Source organism: Nannospalax galili, unplaced genomic scaffold (assembly GCF_000622305.1).
Source record: "Nannospalax galili isolate Female #2095 unplaced genomic scaffold, S.galili_v1.0 scaffold730, whole genome shotgun sequence".
NCBI lineage: Eukaryota > Metazoa > Chordata > Mammalia > Rodentia > Spalacidae > Nannospalax > Nannospalax galili.
This window is the reverse complement of record NW_008328000.1, coordinates 446,675-464,198: the sequence shown is the minus strand read 5'-3', so window position 1 is coordinate 464,198 and position 17,524 is coordinate 446,675. Positions and strand designations below refer to the sequence as shown.

At 42.9% G+C, this 17,524-nt stretch overlaps 2 protein-coding genes and 1 pseudogene across 9 annotated transcripts in view; 2 read left to right on the top strand and 1 right to left on the bottom strand.

The window, feature by feature from the left end:
• Positions 1–313: 313 nt before the first annotated feature.
• On the top strand, positions 314–1,386 carry LOC103740047 (olfactory receptor 2B11). The gene has a single exon (XM_008840628.1). It carries the CDS (start codon positions 363–365, stop codon positions 1,317–1,319), a length of 957 nt encoding a protein of 318 aa, XP_008838850.1. The 5' UTR covers positions 314–362; the 3' UTR covers positions 1,320–1,386.
• A 3,689-nt stretch (positions 1,387–5,075) lies between these two features.
• The window catches only part of Nlrp3 (NLR family pyrin domain containing 3), a 25,022-nt gene continuing 12,573 nt past the window's right edge, over positions 5,076–17,524 (bottom strand). For 5 of the 8 annotated variants that reach the window (XM_029567078.1, XM_029566990.1, XM_029567055.1 and 2 more), the window contains exons 7-11: positions 15,852–16,022; positions 12,801–12,971; positions 9,564–9,734; positions 8,914–9,084; positions 5,076–6,255 (exon numbers count right to left, since the gene is read on the bottom strand). In XM_029567078.1, coding sequence (XP_029422938.1) covers positions 6,156–6,255; positions 8,914–9,084; positions 9,564–9,734; positions 12,801–12,971; positions 15,852–16,022 — 784 coding nt within the window. In that variant the 3' untranslated portion in view covers positions 5,076–6,155. Of the gene's footprint in view, positions 6,256–8,913; positions 9,085–9,516; positions 9,735–11,936; positions 12,087–12,800; positions 12,972–15,851; positions 16,023–17,524 lie in introns of those variants that run through there. The other 3 variants (XM_029567106.1, XM_029567133.1, XM_029567151.1) reach the window with 3 other exon arrangements.
• LOC103740309 lies at positions 13,862–14,407 on the top strand (annotated as a pseudogene).

The following is a 17,524-nucleotide window of genomic DNA, read 5'->3' as shown; positions in this document are numbered from 1 at the left end:
CGAAAGACAAAATGAAAAAGTCTAAGAAAATAGGCACTTCTCAATCACTGTGTTTGTAAAGAGAAGTCAAAATTGCAGTGACACTGGAAGCCATGATGGGCATGAACAAATTCAAACGAAGCCCACATTAATAAGGAAGGCTATCAAATGAAGCCCCTTTATCTTCTCCAAGATCTGTGATTGAAGCAAGTACCCTCCTTCATTTTAACAAATGCAGGAGTTGAAGTTTAGAAAGACTGACTGGCTTAAGGTCAGAGTGAGAGACTGAGAAGACACAGAATGTGAAACTGATTAGTCTTTCTATTTACAGTTATTCACTGGAACTCTCTTGACTCATCACAGCTGCCAGAAGATGCCTCAACATGAGAAGTGACAACCAAAGTTCCTTGGGGGACTCCCCAAAGGACTTCATCCTCCTGGGCATTTCTGACAGGCCATGGCTAGAGCTCCCTCTCTTTGTAGTCCTTCTACTGTCCTACATTTTAGCCATGCTGGGAAACATCTCCATCATCCTGGTGTCCTGGCTAGATCCTCAGCTCCAGAGCCCCATGTACATCTTCCTCAGCCACCTGTCCTTCTTGGACCTCTGCTATACCACCACCACTGTCCCACAGATGCTGGTCAACATGGGCAGTTCCCAGAAGACCATCAGTTACTGTGGCTGCACAGTGCAGTATGCCATTTTCCACTGGCTGGGCTGCACCGAGTGCATTGTCTTGGCTGCCATGGCCCTGGACCGCTACGTGGCCATCTGTGAACCACTCCGGTATGCCATCATCATGCATCGCTCACTCTGCCAGCGGCTTGTGGCTGTGGCCTGGCTCAGCGGCTTTGGCAACTCCCTGGTTCAGGTTGTCTTGACGGTGCAGTTACCTTTCTGTGGGAGGCAGGTGCTGAACAATTTCTTCTGTGAGGTACCAGCCATGATCAAGCTGTCATGTGCTGACACTGTGGTGAATGATGCTACACTGGCTGTGCTGGTAGCCTTCTTCGTTCTAGTCCCCCTGGCTCTCATCCTCCTCTCCTACGGCTTCATTGCTCGGGCTGTGTTCAGGATCCAGTCCTCCAGGGGTCGGCACAAGGCCTTTGGGACTTGTTCTTCCCACCTGCTGGTGGTCTCCCTCTTCTACCTACCTGCCATCTACATGTACCTGCAGCCCCCGTCCAGCTACTCCCAAGAGCAGGGCAAGTTTATCTCACTCTTCTATTCAATAATCACTCCCACCCTCAATCCTTTCATCTATACCCTGAGGAATAAAGATGTGAAGGGGGCTCTCAAAAGATTTCTGGCAAGGATTGGGAGGCTCTGTGGAAGGTGAAGTCTAACCTGGGGAAAGCCCCATGAATTGCAGAACCTTGGGCAAGGATTCTGGGGGTAGGAAGGTAGCTCAACAGTAGAACACTTGCCTGGCATGTGCAAGGTCCTGAGTTCAATTCCTAGTACTGTAGAAAGTGCTTGGACAATATGTTCTTTGAGAGATTTGAAAGCTTCAAAACCCTTCCCCATCCAAAAATACTTGACCTTCCAAGTGGCCAAAGAGCCAAACAGCCCAAATCTACAAGGAAGGTCAATTCAAAAAGCATGAGGCCATACCTCTTCAAGAACTGTTTAAATGATTTGGTGTTCATATTGGCTAGATTATTTAATTTCTAGTTTCCTGATTCTTTCCTTTTTATCTTCTTCCTCTTTCTTCTTATTTTCTCCCATCTGTCTCTTTTAAGCTTCCTTCTTCCTTTGTAGTCATTCCAAAATGTGTACAGTATGAACTTGAAACAATCTTATCTCACTTGTGATAAATATCTGTTCTCCATGGAATGAAATCTCCGTAAATTTAAAATGTTTTTTAATATCACAAGAATAAAGTAAGCAGCACCCTTTTTGTAACCGTAGATGGTCTTCTTCTTCCAGTAGTTCAAGCTTCCTTATATAGAAATTTTTCCAACCACTTACTGAAAACTACTGCAAATCTTTCTACTGTGGACCTAAAAGACTGCCTGTTAGAATCCATGGGTCAAAACAAATCTAGCATAACCTCTCACCTTGGAGAAGGGCATATTCCAGCGGAGAATACAAGTGGCAAATACAATTAATGTTAAGGACAATAAAACTTCAAATAACAAATTTGGGTTGAAGATGTTTAGCTCAGTGGTAGGGTTCTTACCTAGCCTGGACCTGGCTTTGGTCCCCAGAACCACACACAAGAAATGGTCAAGGTAATTACTATAGCTAAAAGATTTCCATGACACAGGCAAAACGCAAAGTGTACTAATGTACACCAATATGTATAGTACCAATCCTTACAGTGTGCCCATTTTTATAATTTCCCTTTTCATGTAAGAATCAATCATTTAAAGATTTCTCTCTCTAGTTATCATTAAAATATCCAGCAGCCAAAGGAGCTGAAATTTGCACAAACATGCTACCAACTGCCTCCTTCAGTGAACTGGAACCACTGCCAGCACCTTGTATTAGCATTTAGTCTTTTTTTTTTTAATTAGACCATTTTTTGTTTTGTTGTTGTTTTGTTTTTAAATATTTTATTTATTATTTTTATTTTATGCATGTGAATGTGTTGCCTGCATGTAAGTGTACCCATGCCTCACAATACCCTGGAAGTCAGAAGAGGTTGTCAAATCCCCTGAAACTGGAGTTATAGACAGTTGTTAGATGCCATGTGGGTTCTGGAAATCAAATATTGGTCCTCTGCAAGAGTAGCCAGTGCTCTTAACCACTAAGACATCTCTCTAGCCCTTGTTTTTGTTTTTGAGACAGGATCTTACTATGTAGCCCTGACTAGCCTGGAACTCCTATGTAAACTGGGCTGGTCTCACACTCACAGAGATTCACCTCTCTTTGCCTCCCAAGTATTGGGATTAAACGTGTATACCACCACACCCAGTTAATTAGACACTTTTTAAATTTTTTATTTTATTTTAAATTATGTATATATGTGGGGGGATGGGTATGTGCATGCAAGTTACAGGTACTCATGAGAGCCAGAAGAGGGTGTTGGATCCCCTAGAGCTGGAGTTACAGCCAATTGTAAGCCACCATGTGGGTGGGTGGGTACTAAGAACTGAACCCAGGTCCTCTGCAAGAGCAGCAAGTGCTCTTAACCACTGAGCTATCGCCCCAGACTCTTGCATTTGTTTTTCATGTTGAAGATTCATTTATACGTAGCCTTTTGTTTCTATTCTGTTGCCTTGATGAGTTGCCAAACATTAATATAACCAAGCCTAGTTAATAACAATAAATGCACAAAAATTAAGAAAAGAGGAAAATTAAGAAAGTGTTTTTCACAGTAACATCAGAACTGAAGTACAAGTCACAGAGGTGAAGAATTTAAGAAATGTGAACAATAATGACTGTTGCAATTCCTAAAACAACAAAGTGTTTTCTTCCAATGGACTTCCATAGAGCTGTGACTGTACAGCAGCTCACCACTCTTTATATCCCAGAGTAATGTAGAAGAATTCCTAAACAGTGACATAAATCCAAGACATGTCAATAAAATCAGGATGGCATGAATTACAAAGAAAGGTAATCAGTGCATAAAGCAATATAATGATATGATCTAATCCTAGGACACATTTGAGAGTGTTGAGAACTTTTTCCCAAAATAGATGTGCTAATTTGACAGTCCCAAATTCTCTTCATTCTGTGAGGGCTAGGCTTAGTGATTTGCTTGGTCACTAGAATATAGTATAAGATTCTCTAGATCTCCCTAGACAAATTTCTAAGACTCCTGGCAGCTCCAGTTAGCAATCCTCTCAGATCCCATGACTCACCAAGAAGTCCATCAGCTGTAAGTCTGAATATGCTGGGGAGACCACAGCTGGGAACTCTCACCTGCAGAGCCAAGTAAGCCAGGCCTGCAGCCAATTAAGTTAAAACATGTTGATATATAGCAAACTGGTACATAATTGTGGGGGTTTGAATAAGAATGTCCCCCATAGGCTCCAAGTATTTGGATACTTTGTCCCCAGTTAGTGGCACTGTTTTGGGAGATTTAGAGACTTGCTAGGGGAAACACATCACTGGGGGCTGGCCTTGAGAGTTCTTAAGCTTTGCTGGATTTCCAGTTGCTCTCTTCTTCCTGTGTTTGCTTGAAGCTGTGATCACTCATCTTTCTGCTCTGGCCTCCTCTGCTTCCATGCCTCCCCTGCCATTATGGGCTCTAACCCTCAGTAAGCCAACGCTCTTCCTTTTATAAATTGCCTGAGGGTAAAGCTATGATGATCATGAGATCTCTTAGCCGTCTTCTCTCTGTTCCCCTTACCTCTTCCCCTACCTAGCCTCTAGGGACCTCTACTCTACTCCCAACTTAATAAAAATCAACTTTTCTTCATTTCTACACTAAGAAGATGCACTATTTCTCTTCCTACACCTAGATTATTTCACTTAGCATAGCATAGTCTGGTTCCATTCATGTGGTTTCAATTACATTATTTACTCAGCATGTCAAACTTGGGTAGATTCCAGCAAGGAATCCACCACAGTTCACTTTACCATCATGTAGAAAGAAAATGTATAGATAAATGTTACTGAAAAGTCTTAGACTTGAACTGAGGTATAACTTAGTACTAGAGTGTTTGCCTGTGAAACCCTGAGTTCAATCACTATTAACACATACACACACACACACACACACACACACACACACGTATATTCCAAAGCAAGCAAAGAGTTTTCACTGAATTATAAACCACATAGTTTTCTTTATCAAGTTGGGCTTATTAGGGGGATTTAGCTCAATTGGTTGAGTACTTGCCTAACACAAATCTCCAGTGCCACATAAACCAGGCATGGTGGCAAATGTTTATAATCCCAGGACTGGGGAAATAGAAGGAGTATCAGAAGTTTAAGAAAAAAATAAGCTTATGAATTTTTAAAAAGTCAGTTTTCATCGGGCGTGGTGACACACACCTGTAGTCCCAGCATTTGGGAGGCAGAGGCAGGTGGATCTCTGTGAGTTCAAGGCCAGCCTAGTCTAGTGAGTTCCAGGACAGCTGGGGGTACAAGGGGGCCCCGTCTCAAAAATAAAAAAAAAAAAAAAAAAAAAAAAAGTCAGTTTTCTAAAAAGAGAAGTGGCATAATTGCCTCACCCTTGAATAGCCTCCTCACATTAACAGTTTACCAGTCACACTTTCATAGCAATGGTCTGGAGGTGACCATCAGACAGAGGAAGCAATATTCCCATCCTGAGTAATACTGTGTGCTTCAAAAGTTGTTCCTGTGTACAGAAGAAATTAATTCATGACTTAGCGCTATGTGTAGCTTGCTAGGGGAACTGCTCTTCAAACTGGATAAACGTAAGATAAGTTTTTATCAACCACAGGCAAGATGCATTTTCTACCTAATACTTCTAGTTGAGAGTGTGGGCTCCCACTTCTCTAAAGCCTCCACTGTGTGATGTTAACTTCTGTGCTAGAAGAGCTGAAATTCTTCCTCCAGAATCTGGGTAATGAAATTTCCCCCACAAAGAGAAGGTGATTTTTTTCCCCACTAACCACAGTTAAATCATTTTTGCAAAGAGATATTTTAAATGTGTAAGGAAATGTATTTTAGTAGTTTGAATAAATAATTTAAAAGAATTCTATATTTTTTAATTAAGGAAACAATTTAAATCAATAAATTGTTTTAAAAAGGTTTTATACATATCTGAATTTTCAGGTAACTCACCTAAGCATGGATTATTTTCAATTAAAAAATAAAAATGTTATAAAAATTAAAAATAAATAAGTAGCTTCCACAAACTTGCAATATAACATACAGCCAACTAGTTGTGTGTTATGGTCAATTAATAGAAACGGAGGGATGGTAATATGAGCAAATATAGACAAAACAAACAGAAGAAGAAAGGTAGGTCAAGGAATGTTTGCACAAGAGAGGGAAAAGACAAAAACTATGTTTTCTAGGAGTTGATCTCATGAAGTCAAGAGGGAACACCCTCTCGGCTGAGGCTGTGATAAGAGCTGTGCCTCTGCAGGTTTCACATTACCAGTGTCTTCACTGGGGAAAGACTTGCTTGGGCTCCAGGCCCTGGACTGGAAGAGACTGGCTCTGGTTCTGATGGTAGAGGTGGGTTCTCTCCACCTGTGTGCACAGCAGCAATGGGGCAGTGACCCTGGCATCTGGCAGCCCTGTTGCCAAGCTACCAAGAAGGCTCAAATACAATGGTCAGCTCTGGCTTTTCTTCTTGAAGCACTTCTAAGGCACATTTTGTCTCATAATTGAAGTACATGTCACACAACCTGTAAAAGCAAAGAGAAAGCTTTGTGTTAAACTCTTCAGAAAACTTGAGTATTGGGCCTTAAAAATGTCAGCTCATGGTGGCGCACACCTTTAATCCCAGCACTCGGGAGGCAGAGGCAGGCGGATCTTTGTGAGTTCAAGGCCAGCCTGGTCTACATCATGAGTTCCTGGACAGCTGGGGCTACAAGGAGACCCTGTCTCAAAAAAGACCAAAAAAAAATGTCAGCTCAGTGGGTGTAGTGGTATAGACCTATAATCTCAGCACTCAGGCGGCTAAAGCAGGAGGATTGCCATGAGTTCAAGGACAGCTTGGGCTACATAGCAAGTCTGAGGCCAGGCCAGCTTGGGCAATTTAAGATAACTGTCTCAGGGCTGGAGAGATGGCTCAGTGGTTAAGAACACTGACTGCTCTTGCACAGGACCCAGGTTCGATTCCCAGCACCCACATGGCAGCTACGAACCATCCTTAACTCCAGTTCCAGGGGAATCTGACCTCCACAGCATTGCACAACACAGGTGCACTCACATACATGCAGGCAATATACTCATACACATAAAATATTTTACAAAATAAAAAAGAGCACTGTCTCAAAGGTACACACACACACACACACACACACACACACAATCTCATCCCACTGCCCTTAATCTCACACATCTCTATGTTCTGAGATGCTGAGCGTCACATATAATGTGTTTTTCCATTTTTCTGTAAATTTTTATTGAATTTTTGTGCATTTCATACAGAACATCTTAATCATCTTTATACCCCTTCCCCATGTGTACTCCCCTACAGCTCCCCCCACTGGATTTCATGTATTCTGTCAGTGTTAAGGCCTATTTAGTCAACTTAGTGTCCCCAGATGTCCCTTGGTGCAAGTTCATCCACTGGGGTCTAGGCAGCTTATCTAGAGTCCCTCCCTTTAAGAAGATTAGCTCTTCCTCACCCAGCAGTAATCAGCTGCCAATAGCTCTTCAGCTAAGATTGGGCCCTGCTGCCCATTTCCATTGTTATATATTAGGTTTCTGTCTGCTTGAGTTTGCATGGGTCTTGTGCATGCTGACACCATTACTGGGTCCCAAGAGCCTATAGGACTCTATTTCCACATAGTCATGCACCTCCTCCCTGGCTCTTGCAATCTTTCTGCCCCCTCTTCCACAATAGTCCCTGAGCCATGGGTGAATGGAGTTTAATATAGATGTCCTATCCAAGGACCCACACTCTGCAGACTTATTCTCTACACTTTGACAATTTGTGTCCTTTTGTGTTCATGGCCCTCTGTTGCATGAGGGAGCTTCACTGATGAGGGTTGAGAGATGCATTAAGATTCTCTCTCCCCGTTGTCCATTTTTTTAAGAAGCCTCATTGTATTGACCAAAGTGGCCTCAAACTCCTAGACTCAAGCAATCCTCCTACCTTAGCCTCCTGAGAAGCTGGGGCTATCAGGGTGTGCACCCAGATTATTATATTTTTATTCTTCATGTTTAGAAATTTCAAACATGTATGAAAGTAGAAAGAAAAGTACAATGAATCCCCAAGTGTCCATTCTCAGGTTCAACAGTTGAAGTAGTTCATGGCCAACTATGCTTCATCTACTGGCCTCCGACACCTACTTCAGCAGCTGACTTGATTTCATGTAGTTATAATTATTTCACTGTGTGACACCCAGTGAGTAACAAAACTACAATGTCCTCTCATACCTTAATATAAATGTCCAGTCTATGTTTACATTTTTTCAATTGTCTTAGAAATATGTTTGCAAAATGTTCACTTAATCAAGATCACCCATAAATCTACACTTTGCACTTTCTGGTGGCCTCTCAAGTAGTCTTCATACTTTTTTATGCAATGAGGCTGTTCTCAAGTTAGAAATCCTTCTGGCTCCACTTCCTGCATGCTAGAATTGCTGGTAGGAGCTACTGTACCCAGTTCAAGTACTGAATTCCTCCTCTTTATTAAAGTTCCCCTTGGAAGTTAACTAAGGAACTGAATCACTTGTCCTGCATCATTTGATCGTGCTATGGGCTTCATGTTTAGATTGAAGTTCTATTGCCTAATGTGATGATATACGGAGATGAGGCAATCAGGAGGTGATTACAGTTGGATGAAGTCATAAAAGTGGGGCCTTCTAATGAGATGAGGGCCCTTTATAACAGAGTATATTCTCTCTCCATCTTTGCCTGCATGAGTATGAGAACACAGTGAGATAGCAGCCCTCTCTGCAACTGAAGAGGCAGACCCTTTGTATCAGCTGAAGCCTTGATTCTGGACTTTTGGGCTTCTAGAGCTATGGGGGCAGAAAAATTCCTGTTGTTTACAGTACATGGTCTAAGGCTTTTATTACCACAAGCTAAAACAGACTGACTGTATCCAAGATTCTCCAGGCTATTTCGAGCCTGGGCCTCTCACTTGGTCCTGAAGGTCCCTTAGGGCTCAATCAGTATCCCCAGTGTTGTCCTTTCCAGTGACCTCCTGTTCTGAGAACTACAAGCTCATGGTAGCTTCTATGACCACTTGTTATCTATCTGCTCTGGCTATGTCTAAAGATGAATCTTCTCCTAGTCCTTGCTCATTCTGTTCTAGGTACCTCAGATATTTAGACCACTCAAGATTTAATTGGGTATGAAAAGACTCTCCATCTGCAGAGCATACTCACTGTAGGCTCTGGAGGAGGCAGCTCTGCTGTTTCAGGACCTCACAGAGCATCACCACCCCCAAATCGCCGAGATCATTGTTGCCTAGGCTCAGCTTCCTAAGACTCTGGTTGGAGGTCAGAACTGTGGAGAGATCCCAGCAGCAGTGTGAGGTAAGGCTACAGTTGTCTAGTCTGTAAGAAAAGGAATGATGTTTAAAAAAGTGTCCCAGCCATCCAGGTCTCCAGATCTCCAAGACCTTAGCCTGTGCTGGTTCACTTGCATTAAAAGGACCGACTGGCTAGAAGCAGCTTTATACATCAATGTAGTTTTCCTCTATTCTTTACCTGTGTCTTTCCCAAGTGCTCTGGATTATACAGACAAAAGTAGTAACAGAAGTTTACTAATTGATTTTTTAATACTATGTCTTCCCCCAAATTTCCACAAAATACCAGTGTCATGCCATATCCATTTGGTTTTTGTGGTGGCAAGAATACTTTTTTAAAAACCCAACTTTTAAGCTTTATACTGGCTAGACAAAGTCCTGGCAGTCCCACAATTCTGTACTGAGCCCCAGGAAGACTTGTCACCCCTCAGACACATATTTCCCCATGGTCAGTTCTCACCAAGATTTGCTTTGCCACCACATATTCCCATCAACACAGGGACTCACTCCAGCATCTGTAGCTTGCAGCCTGGGTACAGGAGTCCCTCACAGAGGAGCTTGATCCCCACATCTCCAATAGTGTTGCCTCGTAAGTAAAGGTGTGTAAGGTTCTGGTTGGTTCTTATTGCAGAGGACAGAGCTGAGCAACAAAGTGAGGTAAGGCCAGAATTCACCAAGCTGTAGGAAGAACAGAGGGAACATTCAGCATACAGCTTTTCCCAGACATTGCACAGCAGCCTTGAGCTATATCTTCTAACTTAAAAGTCAGAAGCCAGCATTGTGGATATAATCTGAGGGGAGCATGGCTGCCTGTCTCTGAATCCCACAGGAGAAATGAATTATGGTCTCAGCAGATGCTCTGCTAGGATTAGTCCCTCTGGCAATGGATGCCCCACACACACCAACTCTCCTAGAAACACCCCCTGAATCCCCTGACTAATAATCCCTTGACACCGCAGAGACCCCTCTTGATTCTAGTACCACCCTGGCTAAGTAGCAGTGTAACCATAACTACCATATACCTTTCACAGATTAGAAATTGGAGGTCATGAAAGCTTATGTTTCCCTAAAGTCAGAAAGCAGGTGTGTGGCAGAGAACGGATGAAGACTTAGGGTTATAACTTCTAGTCACTCAGTGTGACTCACAGTGATGCAGCAAGAGAAGGGACAGGGTCAGGAAGCACATGGGCCAAGCAAGGTGTGTTACAGTGACAAGAAAAGAAAACACCCAGAAAGACCATGTAGTTCTAAAACCTACGGTTGTGTCTGTCCTGCTTAGAAGTACATACGTGACATCATCAACTAAGTCTTGACAGCAGTATTTCCTGTGACCATGATTCTTAACCTGAGTTCTTCGAAGCAGTGTTTTTTTTTTCCTCACTCTCTGTTATCTAAGAATCATGGAAAATAGAAACGATGTGAATTCATTCAGACAGTGTGTATGAATGATGACCACAGAAAAGAGCAAGCTCGATCCTCTTGCCGTTCTCCTCTCCCAGGGCAAATCCAAATGAAGATGACAGAATGAGCAGGATGGAAGGGGGAAAGAGGAGGGACCAACAAAGCAAAGCCAGAGACTGCTGAGCTCTCCTCTCTGGAAAAGAACAGCCAAAAGCTCCTCTGCAAACAGCACAGAGAAAAGACTGAAAGACTTCCAGCAAAGACCAGAACATACCCAAGGACTAGAAATGGTCTTCAAATAGAAAAGGTAAGAATACTCCAGAAGCTATGGGGCAACAGAGTTTATGACTAAAGTTGCTTGTTAATTATGGAAAAATTGATTACTCCTTACGAAGAAATCCATCTTGGTGCATGTGAGGGTTTTCTTGAGACAGGGTCTCATGTAACCCAAGGTGGCCTCAAACTCACAATGTGACTGAGGGTGACCTTAAACTTCTGATCCCCCTTCCTCCACCCTCCAAGTACTAGGTTTACAGGCATGCATCACTATACCCAGTTTGCTCCATAGTGGGGATAGAAACCAAGATACTATGCATGCTAAGCAAGCTCTCTACCAATACCACCTCTCCAGCATCATCCTGCTATACTGTATTTTAAATGCTTACCTAGTTGCCATGTATATCAGTAATGTGAACAAAGTCATATACCGTTTGCTTTTTTCACTTATAGCAAATATTGACAGAACCAACATTCAAGCATACCTAGCTGATTTAAGAGGAGGGTAAGGTGAAGAGAGAATGCTGAAGTCCTGCAGAGAGTGTAATTGCAGATATAACCATGTGAGGGCACACTAATCTCATTTTTATACCTTCACTTACAGGCATTGATAACAACTTTGTTCCATTTTTCTGAGGTCAATTGAGCTAATTCATGCAAAGACCATGGAAGAGCTAGTGCATTGGCCACTGGTTGGGATTCTGTATTTTCACTTGCTGCAGAATTCCTACCTCAAAAGCCTAATATGGGGGCTAGTGAGATGGCTCAGCAGGTAAATGTGCTTGACGCCAAGCATGACAACCTGAGTTCAATCCCTGAAACCCACATAAAGGTGGAAGGAAAGAACCAACTCCACAAGTTGTCCTCAACCTCCACATATGCACAGTGGTATATACACATGCACATATAAATTAATAAATAAATAAATGTTTTTAAAAATTAAAAGACTTCAAGGTATGGTGATACACATGTTTAATCTCAGCACTCGTGAGACAGAGACAGGTGACTCTCTAAGAGTTCAAGGCCAGTTGGGTCCACATGATGAGTTCTAGGCCAGTCAGGGCTGCACAGTGAGACCCTGTCTCAAAAAATAAATTGTAAGATGGATGCAACTGCTAAAACATAAGGAAATCACACACTAAAAGCAGAGTGCCTGCCACAGGATATGCAGGTCTGCATGCTGGGTTTCAAGTTAGCTGTTACCTGAGAAAGCATGACTAGACTGTGGTAATGCTGAGATACAGTCCAGCTGAGGATTTAGAGACATCTGTGCCACGTAAGTATGGGTTTTCTCTCCTGGATCTGGAGATTAGCACTCCTGCGTAGAGCACTGGCACTGGAAGCTGGAAGCTGCTGCATGGGGATAAGAATACAGTGCAGAGGATAGCTTTGCAGGAGTAACTTGCATTCTCAAAGTGTTCACATGTTAGAAACAGGTTCTTCAAGTTTTTCACTCAGTGGAGGAAACTGGGCTGCACAACCTCTAAGGTTTCTTCCAACTCTGAAAAGCTCCAGTTATACCATTAAAAGTCAGCAGAGCTTGCCTCATCAGCAGTAAAACAGCTATCCTCAGCGTTCTTAAAGGAACTGACTCCAAGACACCCCAACGGGTACCAAAATCTGCAGATGTTCAAGTCCCTTAAGTAAAATGACATAATGTTTACATATCACCTCTTCACATTCTCCTGTGGCCTTTAAATTATCTCTAGATTACTTATGATACCTAAAACAATGTAAGCTGTTACACTATAAAAATAACTTTTATATTGTACTGTTTAAGGAATGATGACACAGGGGAAGCGTCATATGGCTCCAGTATAGTCACAGTTTTTTCTAATATTTTTGATCCACCATTGGTTAAACCTGTGGCTACTTGAATCGTCAATGCATAATCCCAGTTGTGAGTTACATGGATTTAATGCTTCAAACCACTTTGAATTACACCACTGATGTTCTCACCCTCAGCTCCAGCTGGGCTACCTCTTCTAGAGTGGTCCCCATTCATCTTTTATGAATACACCATCTCAGAAGAAATGGTTAACTTATCACTAAGACACAAAGACTTACCCCAGTTTCTGCAGGTTACACTGTGGCTGCTTCACTTTTTCACACAAAACCTGAACTCCTGAGTCTCCCAAGGCATTTTCTCCAATGTACAGTCTAGTCAAGGAATGGTTGGAGCTCAAGACTGATGCAAGATCCTCACAACATGCCGATGTGAGACAGCAGCTGACCAGCCTTTCATGCAGAGAGGACAAAGTCAATCAGGTCTCTCAGGCACTCTGCACCATATGGTAGGAGACTGTACCTGCTGCTACATCCCTCACCTCAGCCTTGCACTCCAGCACCACACAACTCTCATCCCCATCCCTGTTTAGTGTAATAACAAGTAAGCAAGCCCATCCCTCCACTAGAACATATTCCCCACTTGCTTCATTCACTTTTATTGAAGTAAATTATATAGAGAAAGGCTAAGGAGAAGGTTCAGTGGGTAAAAGTGCTTGCTGCCAAGCCTGACAACCTGAATTTAATTTCCAGAACCCATATAGAGGAAGAAGAGAACCAACTCCCACAAGTTGTCCTCTGACCTGCACACACTCCATGGCACACTCATGCATATACACAGATACAACAAACAAATATATGTAAAAATATTTTAATGTATGTATAAAATATACTATCTCCATCACTTTTAGGAGGACAATTTTAGCCAGCCTGGTGGCACAGGCCTGCAATCCCAGCTAAGGCAAGAGAATCACAAGCTAAAGGCTTCCCTGGGCAACTTAGCAAAATTGTGTGCCTGGCATATACACACAGAAGCACATTGCTGGCTCAAATGCATTTCTGTGCTCAGTTGTGTGAGTCACCATGCTGCTCACAGTGGAGACTGCTGCTTTACATTCCCACTAGTGAGGCACAAAGCTCCAGTGGTCCAAGTTCTTTGCCAACACTTGTCTAGTTTTATTATTTTTGTGTTTATTTATTATGTTCGTTGTGGGTTTGTGTTCTATAAAAACCATGGTAATGAGCCCCAGTCACACCAAGGCTCAAACAGCCTTCTTCATTTTGTAGGGCTCTCTCTGACACAGGACCACCACCGCCGCCGCCACCCAGAGGCTCTTGTCAGGATGGTGAAGCTGTTCACTGGAAATCTACTCTGAGAGGCCACAAAGCAAGAGATCCATTCACTTTGCCAGCAATATGGGAAGGTATTGGAATGTGACATCATTAAAAACTATGGCTTTGTGCACATAGAGAAGAAGATGGTCACTGACGATGCCATTCATAACCTGCACCACTAAAAGCTGCATGGAGTGAATATCTGTGGGAGCCAGCAAGAACAAGAGCAAAACTTCAACAAAGTTACACAGGAACAACATCAGTCCCACCTGTACCAACCAAGGGCTCCAGGCCAAGTTGTGGAGTATGGCCCAGTCATTGAATGTGACATTGTGAAAGATTATGCCTTTGTACACATGGAGTGGGCAGAGGATACAGTGGAGACCATCAGGAGCCTTGACAACATAGTGTTTCAACATGAATTGTTCTGGGGCCTGGGTGGCAAAGCTGTGTGGAATGTATCTCAAGGCAGAGTCAAGAACACAAGACCATGGGTCTGGAAGAGTGGTTTCTTCTACTCTCCCTTATTTGAAAAGAATAGTTTACTATGCTGAAGCATAATTTACTGTTGGAGAAGCAAACACTTCTCAGTTTGCCAAGATGTTTCTCCACAACTGAGAAGGGTCACAAATTATGGGGTGACTAACCTTTAGTCTCCATTCACTTCAGTGCTGTTAGAAGTCCAAGCTGCCCAGGCAAATGAGAGCTGATGGGAGAAGTCCCAGTTGGGGGGGTTAAGGGTTATGACTTAGTTACCACATTTGTCATGACCAAACCTTTTGAGAGTGTTAATGCTTAAGATTTTTACTCTGCAGCTTTCAATGATGGATAGTGGTGGGAAAGAGGAAAAAGGGTGTGTAAAGTGAAGGCAGTTCACATGATAAGTCTCTGTGGTAAATCTACATTGTGGCAAATCTACACTGGGCATGGGTATCTTTGGAGTGTTTGAATTTGTTCAGTCTGTGGATTACATACAAAGCAAGAAAACATGCCACAGGCTTTTCTACTCTACCCACTATTAGTTAACTAATTTCTGGAATTTTTTTAGAAATTCAAGGTTGAATGGGAATGATGCTTCTGAGGAAGTTTCAGTGAAGGCATCCTAGAGCTTATTGTATCACTTATGTTGACAATAAATGTACACTTCTTATCACTAATGACACAAAATGTTGTCTAAAAACTAGAACTGTGATAATACGGTTGTCATTATCTACATGAGGCCGGTAAGTTATATTAATTAAAGCAAAACTTCAAAATTGGAAAAACATAGTAATGAATTATTAATTGGTCCCATCATTATCAAATGCTTTCTTTCTTTTTCTTTCCCTTTTTTTTGACACAGGGTCTTATGTAGCCCAGGCTAACTGCAACTTGCTTTGTACCCAAGGATGACCTTGAAGTTATGATCCTTCTGCCACCACATCTGGTTTAATGCGGTGCTGGGGATCAAACCCAGGGCCTTATGCAATCTAGGCAAATCAACTACATCCCTAGCCCTCAAGTGACCTCTTGTTTTTCAAGAATTCAGGTCTCCAGAAGCATTTAGTGAAGTGTCTCCATTGCTTTAGAACAACTTTTTCTATTTAGTGTGAGAACTGAGGACTTATCATGAAGTCTTAGATTCTTCTACAGTGGTACATTGCAGTGGTTTTATTTTCTCAGGTACTTTAAAGGCTGGCTTCACTTATTTGATTGTTTATAACACACAGATACACACACATGTACATACCCACACAGGCACACAGACACACACATAAATACACATACATGGGACACACACACACACACACACACCATTGCCATACTTCACATATGATATGGCTTTCCCCATAGCAATCACTGGGTGACTAAATGACTGGCAAATCAGCAGAGAACACAGGCCACTGAGCACATTCTCATATTTACATGCTAGCTGCTAGCTCCATGTGCATCACTGAAGTCAGAGCTTCTAAAAGGGACCCATCAACAGAGCCTCCTGGGGAAGCAGGTCGGACTCACCAGAGCTTCTGTAGGTTGCAGAACAGGTGCTTCAGCCCCACACAGAGAAGTCTGACTCCAAAGTCCCCCAGGGCATTGTCACTCAGATCCAGTTCCACAAGCTTCTGGCTGTTGCTCAGGACTGAGGAGATGTCAAAACAGCACTGATGGGAAAGGCCACAGCGCCCCAACCTTCACACCAAGTATGGAAGCAGACAGCATCAGAATGTGGCCTCTGTCAGGGTCTAGATCCTACATGTCCCCACAAACCCACGTGGTGAAACCTTTGGTAAGTAGAGCCTAGAAGACATGTCACTGGGGATGACACTGAAGAGGATGTTGAGATACTTCTCTCTCTCTCTCTCTCTCTCTCTCTCTCTCTCTCTCTCTCTCTCTTTCCCCTGTCCCCTTAGTCACCATAAAATGCATAGATTCATCAACCATATGCTCCCACCATGATATTCTGCCTCATCACAGGCTCAAATAACAGACCAAACTAACCACAGACCAAAGCCTCTAAAACCATGAACAAAAAGAGCCTTCCCTCCTTTTAAATTGATTATCTCAGATATTTGTCAAATAGATGGACAGCTGGTTCTGTAGCCTCCTTGACAGCTGTTGCCTTCCAATCTGGATTTTATTTCTGTGTCAGGCAGGAGTACATGTATTCTCTGATGCCTAAAGAGTTCCTGAGCACAACACAGGACACATTAGGAAATGAGCTCCTGGGTTCACCTACTCACAGCCCAAGGCTATGGAGCAGAGTGCCCTGCAGTGAGCTCCTAGCAGTATCACCAAGCATATGGTGATCCACCCTCAGGTGCACAAAAGGGTATGTCCTGATTTATAAATGAAAAGGGTGGTGAGTCTGGGGTCTCTGTCTACACCACATGCTTGCAACAGTTGAAGCACTCTCACTAGGTGTGTGTCACTGGAGCTCTTCTCATCTACAAGACAAGAAGTCTTTACAAGCATCACCCCACCACCTGCCAGCCCCCATCAATTTTGCTTGGTAATTTAATTCCAATGCTCCATCTACACTGAGGAGAAATTTAGGGAGCAGGGTCTCGATTCATGCTTTGTTTCACACTGTTGTTTGGCTATGGTTTGTCTCCAGGTCTTAGTCTTCAGTTTGGTGACATGGGGGGTGGCAGAACCTTTAAGAGGTGAGGCTAAGTAAAGGCACAGGCAGGAACGGCTATCTACAAGCCAGAGAGAGAGGTCAGAACTGATAGACTCAGCAAACACATGATTTGAACTTCTAGCCTCCAGACTTGAGATAACAAACGTTGAAGTCATTCAGGCTTAGTCTTTGGCATTTCTTATAAATTGTCTTGGGAACAACTGACTAGCCCCTATTAAAGATCTTTCTCTCGTGTGTGTGTGTTTTGTTAAATTTTGTTTGTTTTGGTGAGGGTGGTGTGTGTGTGTGTGTGTGTAGGTGTATGTGTGTGTAGGTGTATGTGTATGTGTGTATGTGTGTGTGTATATGTGTGTATGTGTATGTGTGTGTGTTTGAGACAGGGTTTCCCTGTTGCCCTAACTGGCCTGGAACTTGTTATATAGACCAGGTTGGGCTTGAACTCACAGAGATTTGTTTCCCAACTGCTGGGATTAAAGGTGTGCACTATCATGCCCAGGCCAAAGATATCTCTCTCTCTCTCTCTCTCTCTCTCTCTCTCTCTCTCTCTCTC

Coding starts and splice junctions, on each gene's coding strand:
- LOC103740047 (XM_008840628.1), top strand. CDS start 363: ATGAGAAGTGACAACCAAAGTTCCTTGGGGGACTCCCCAAAGGACTTC.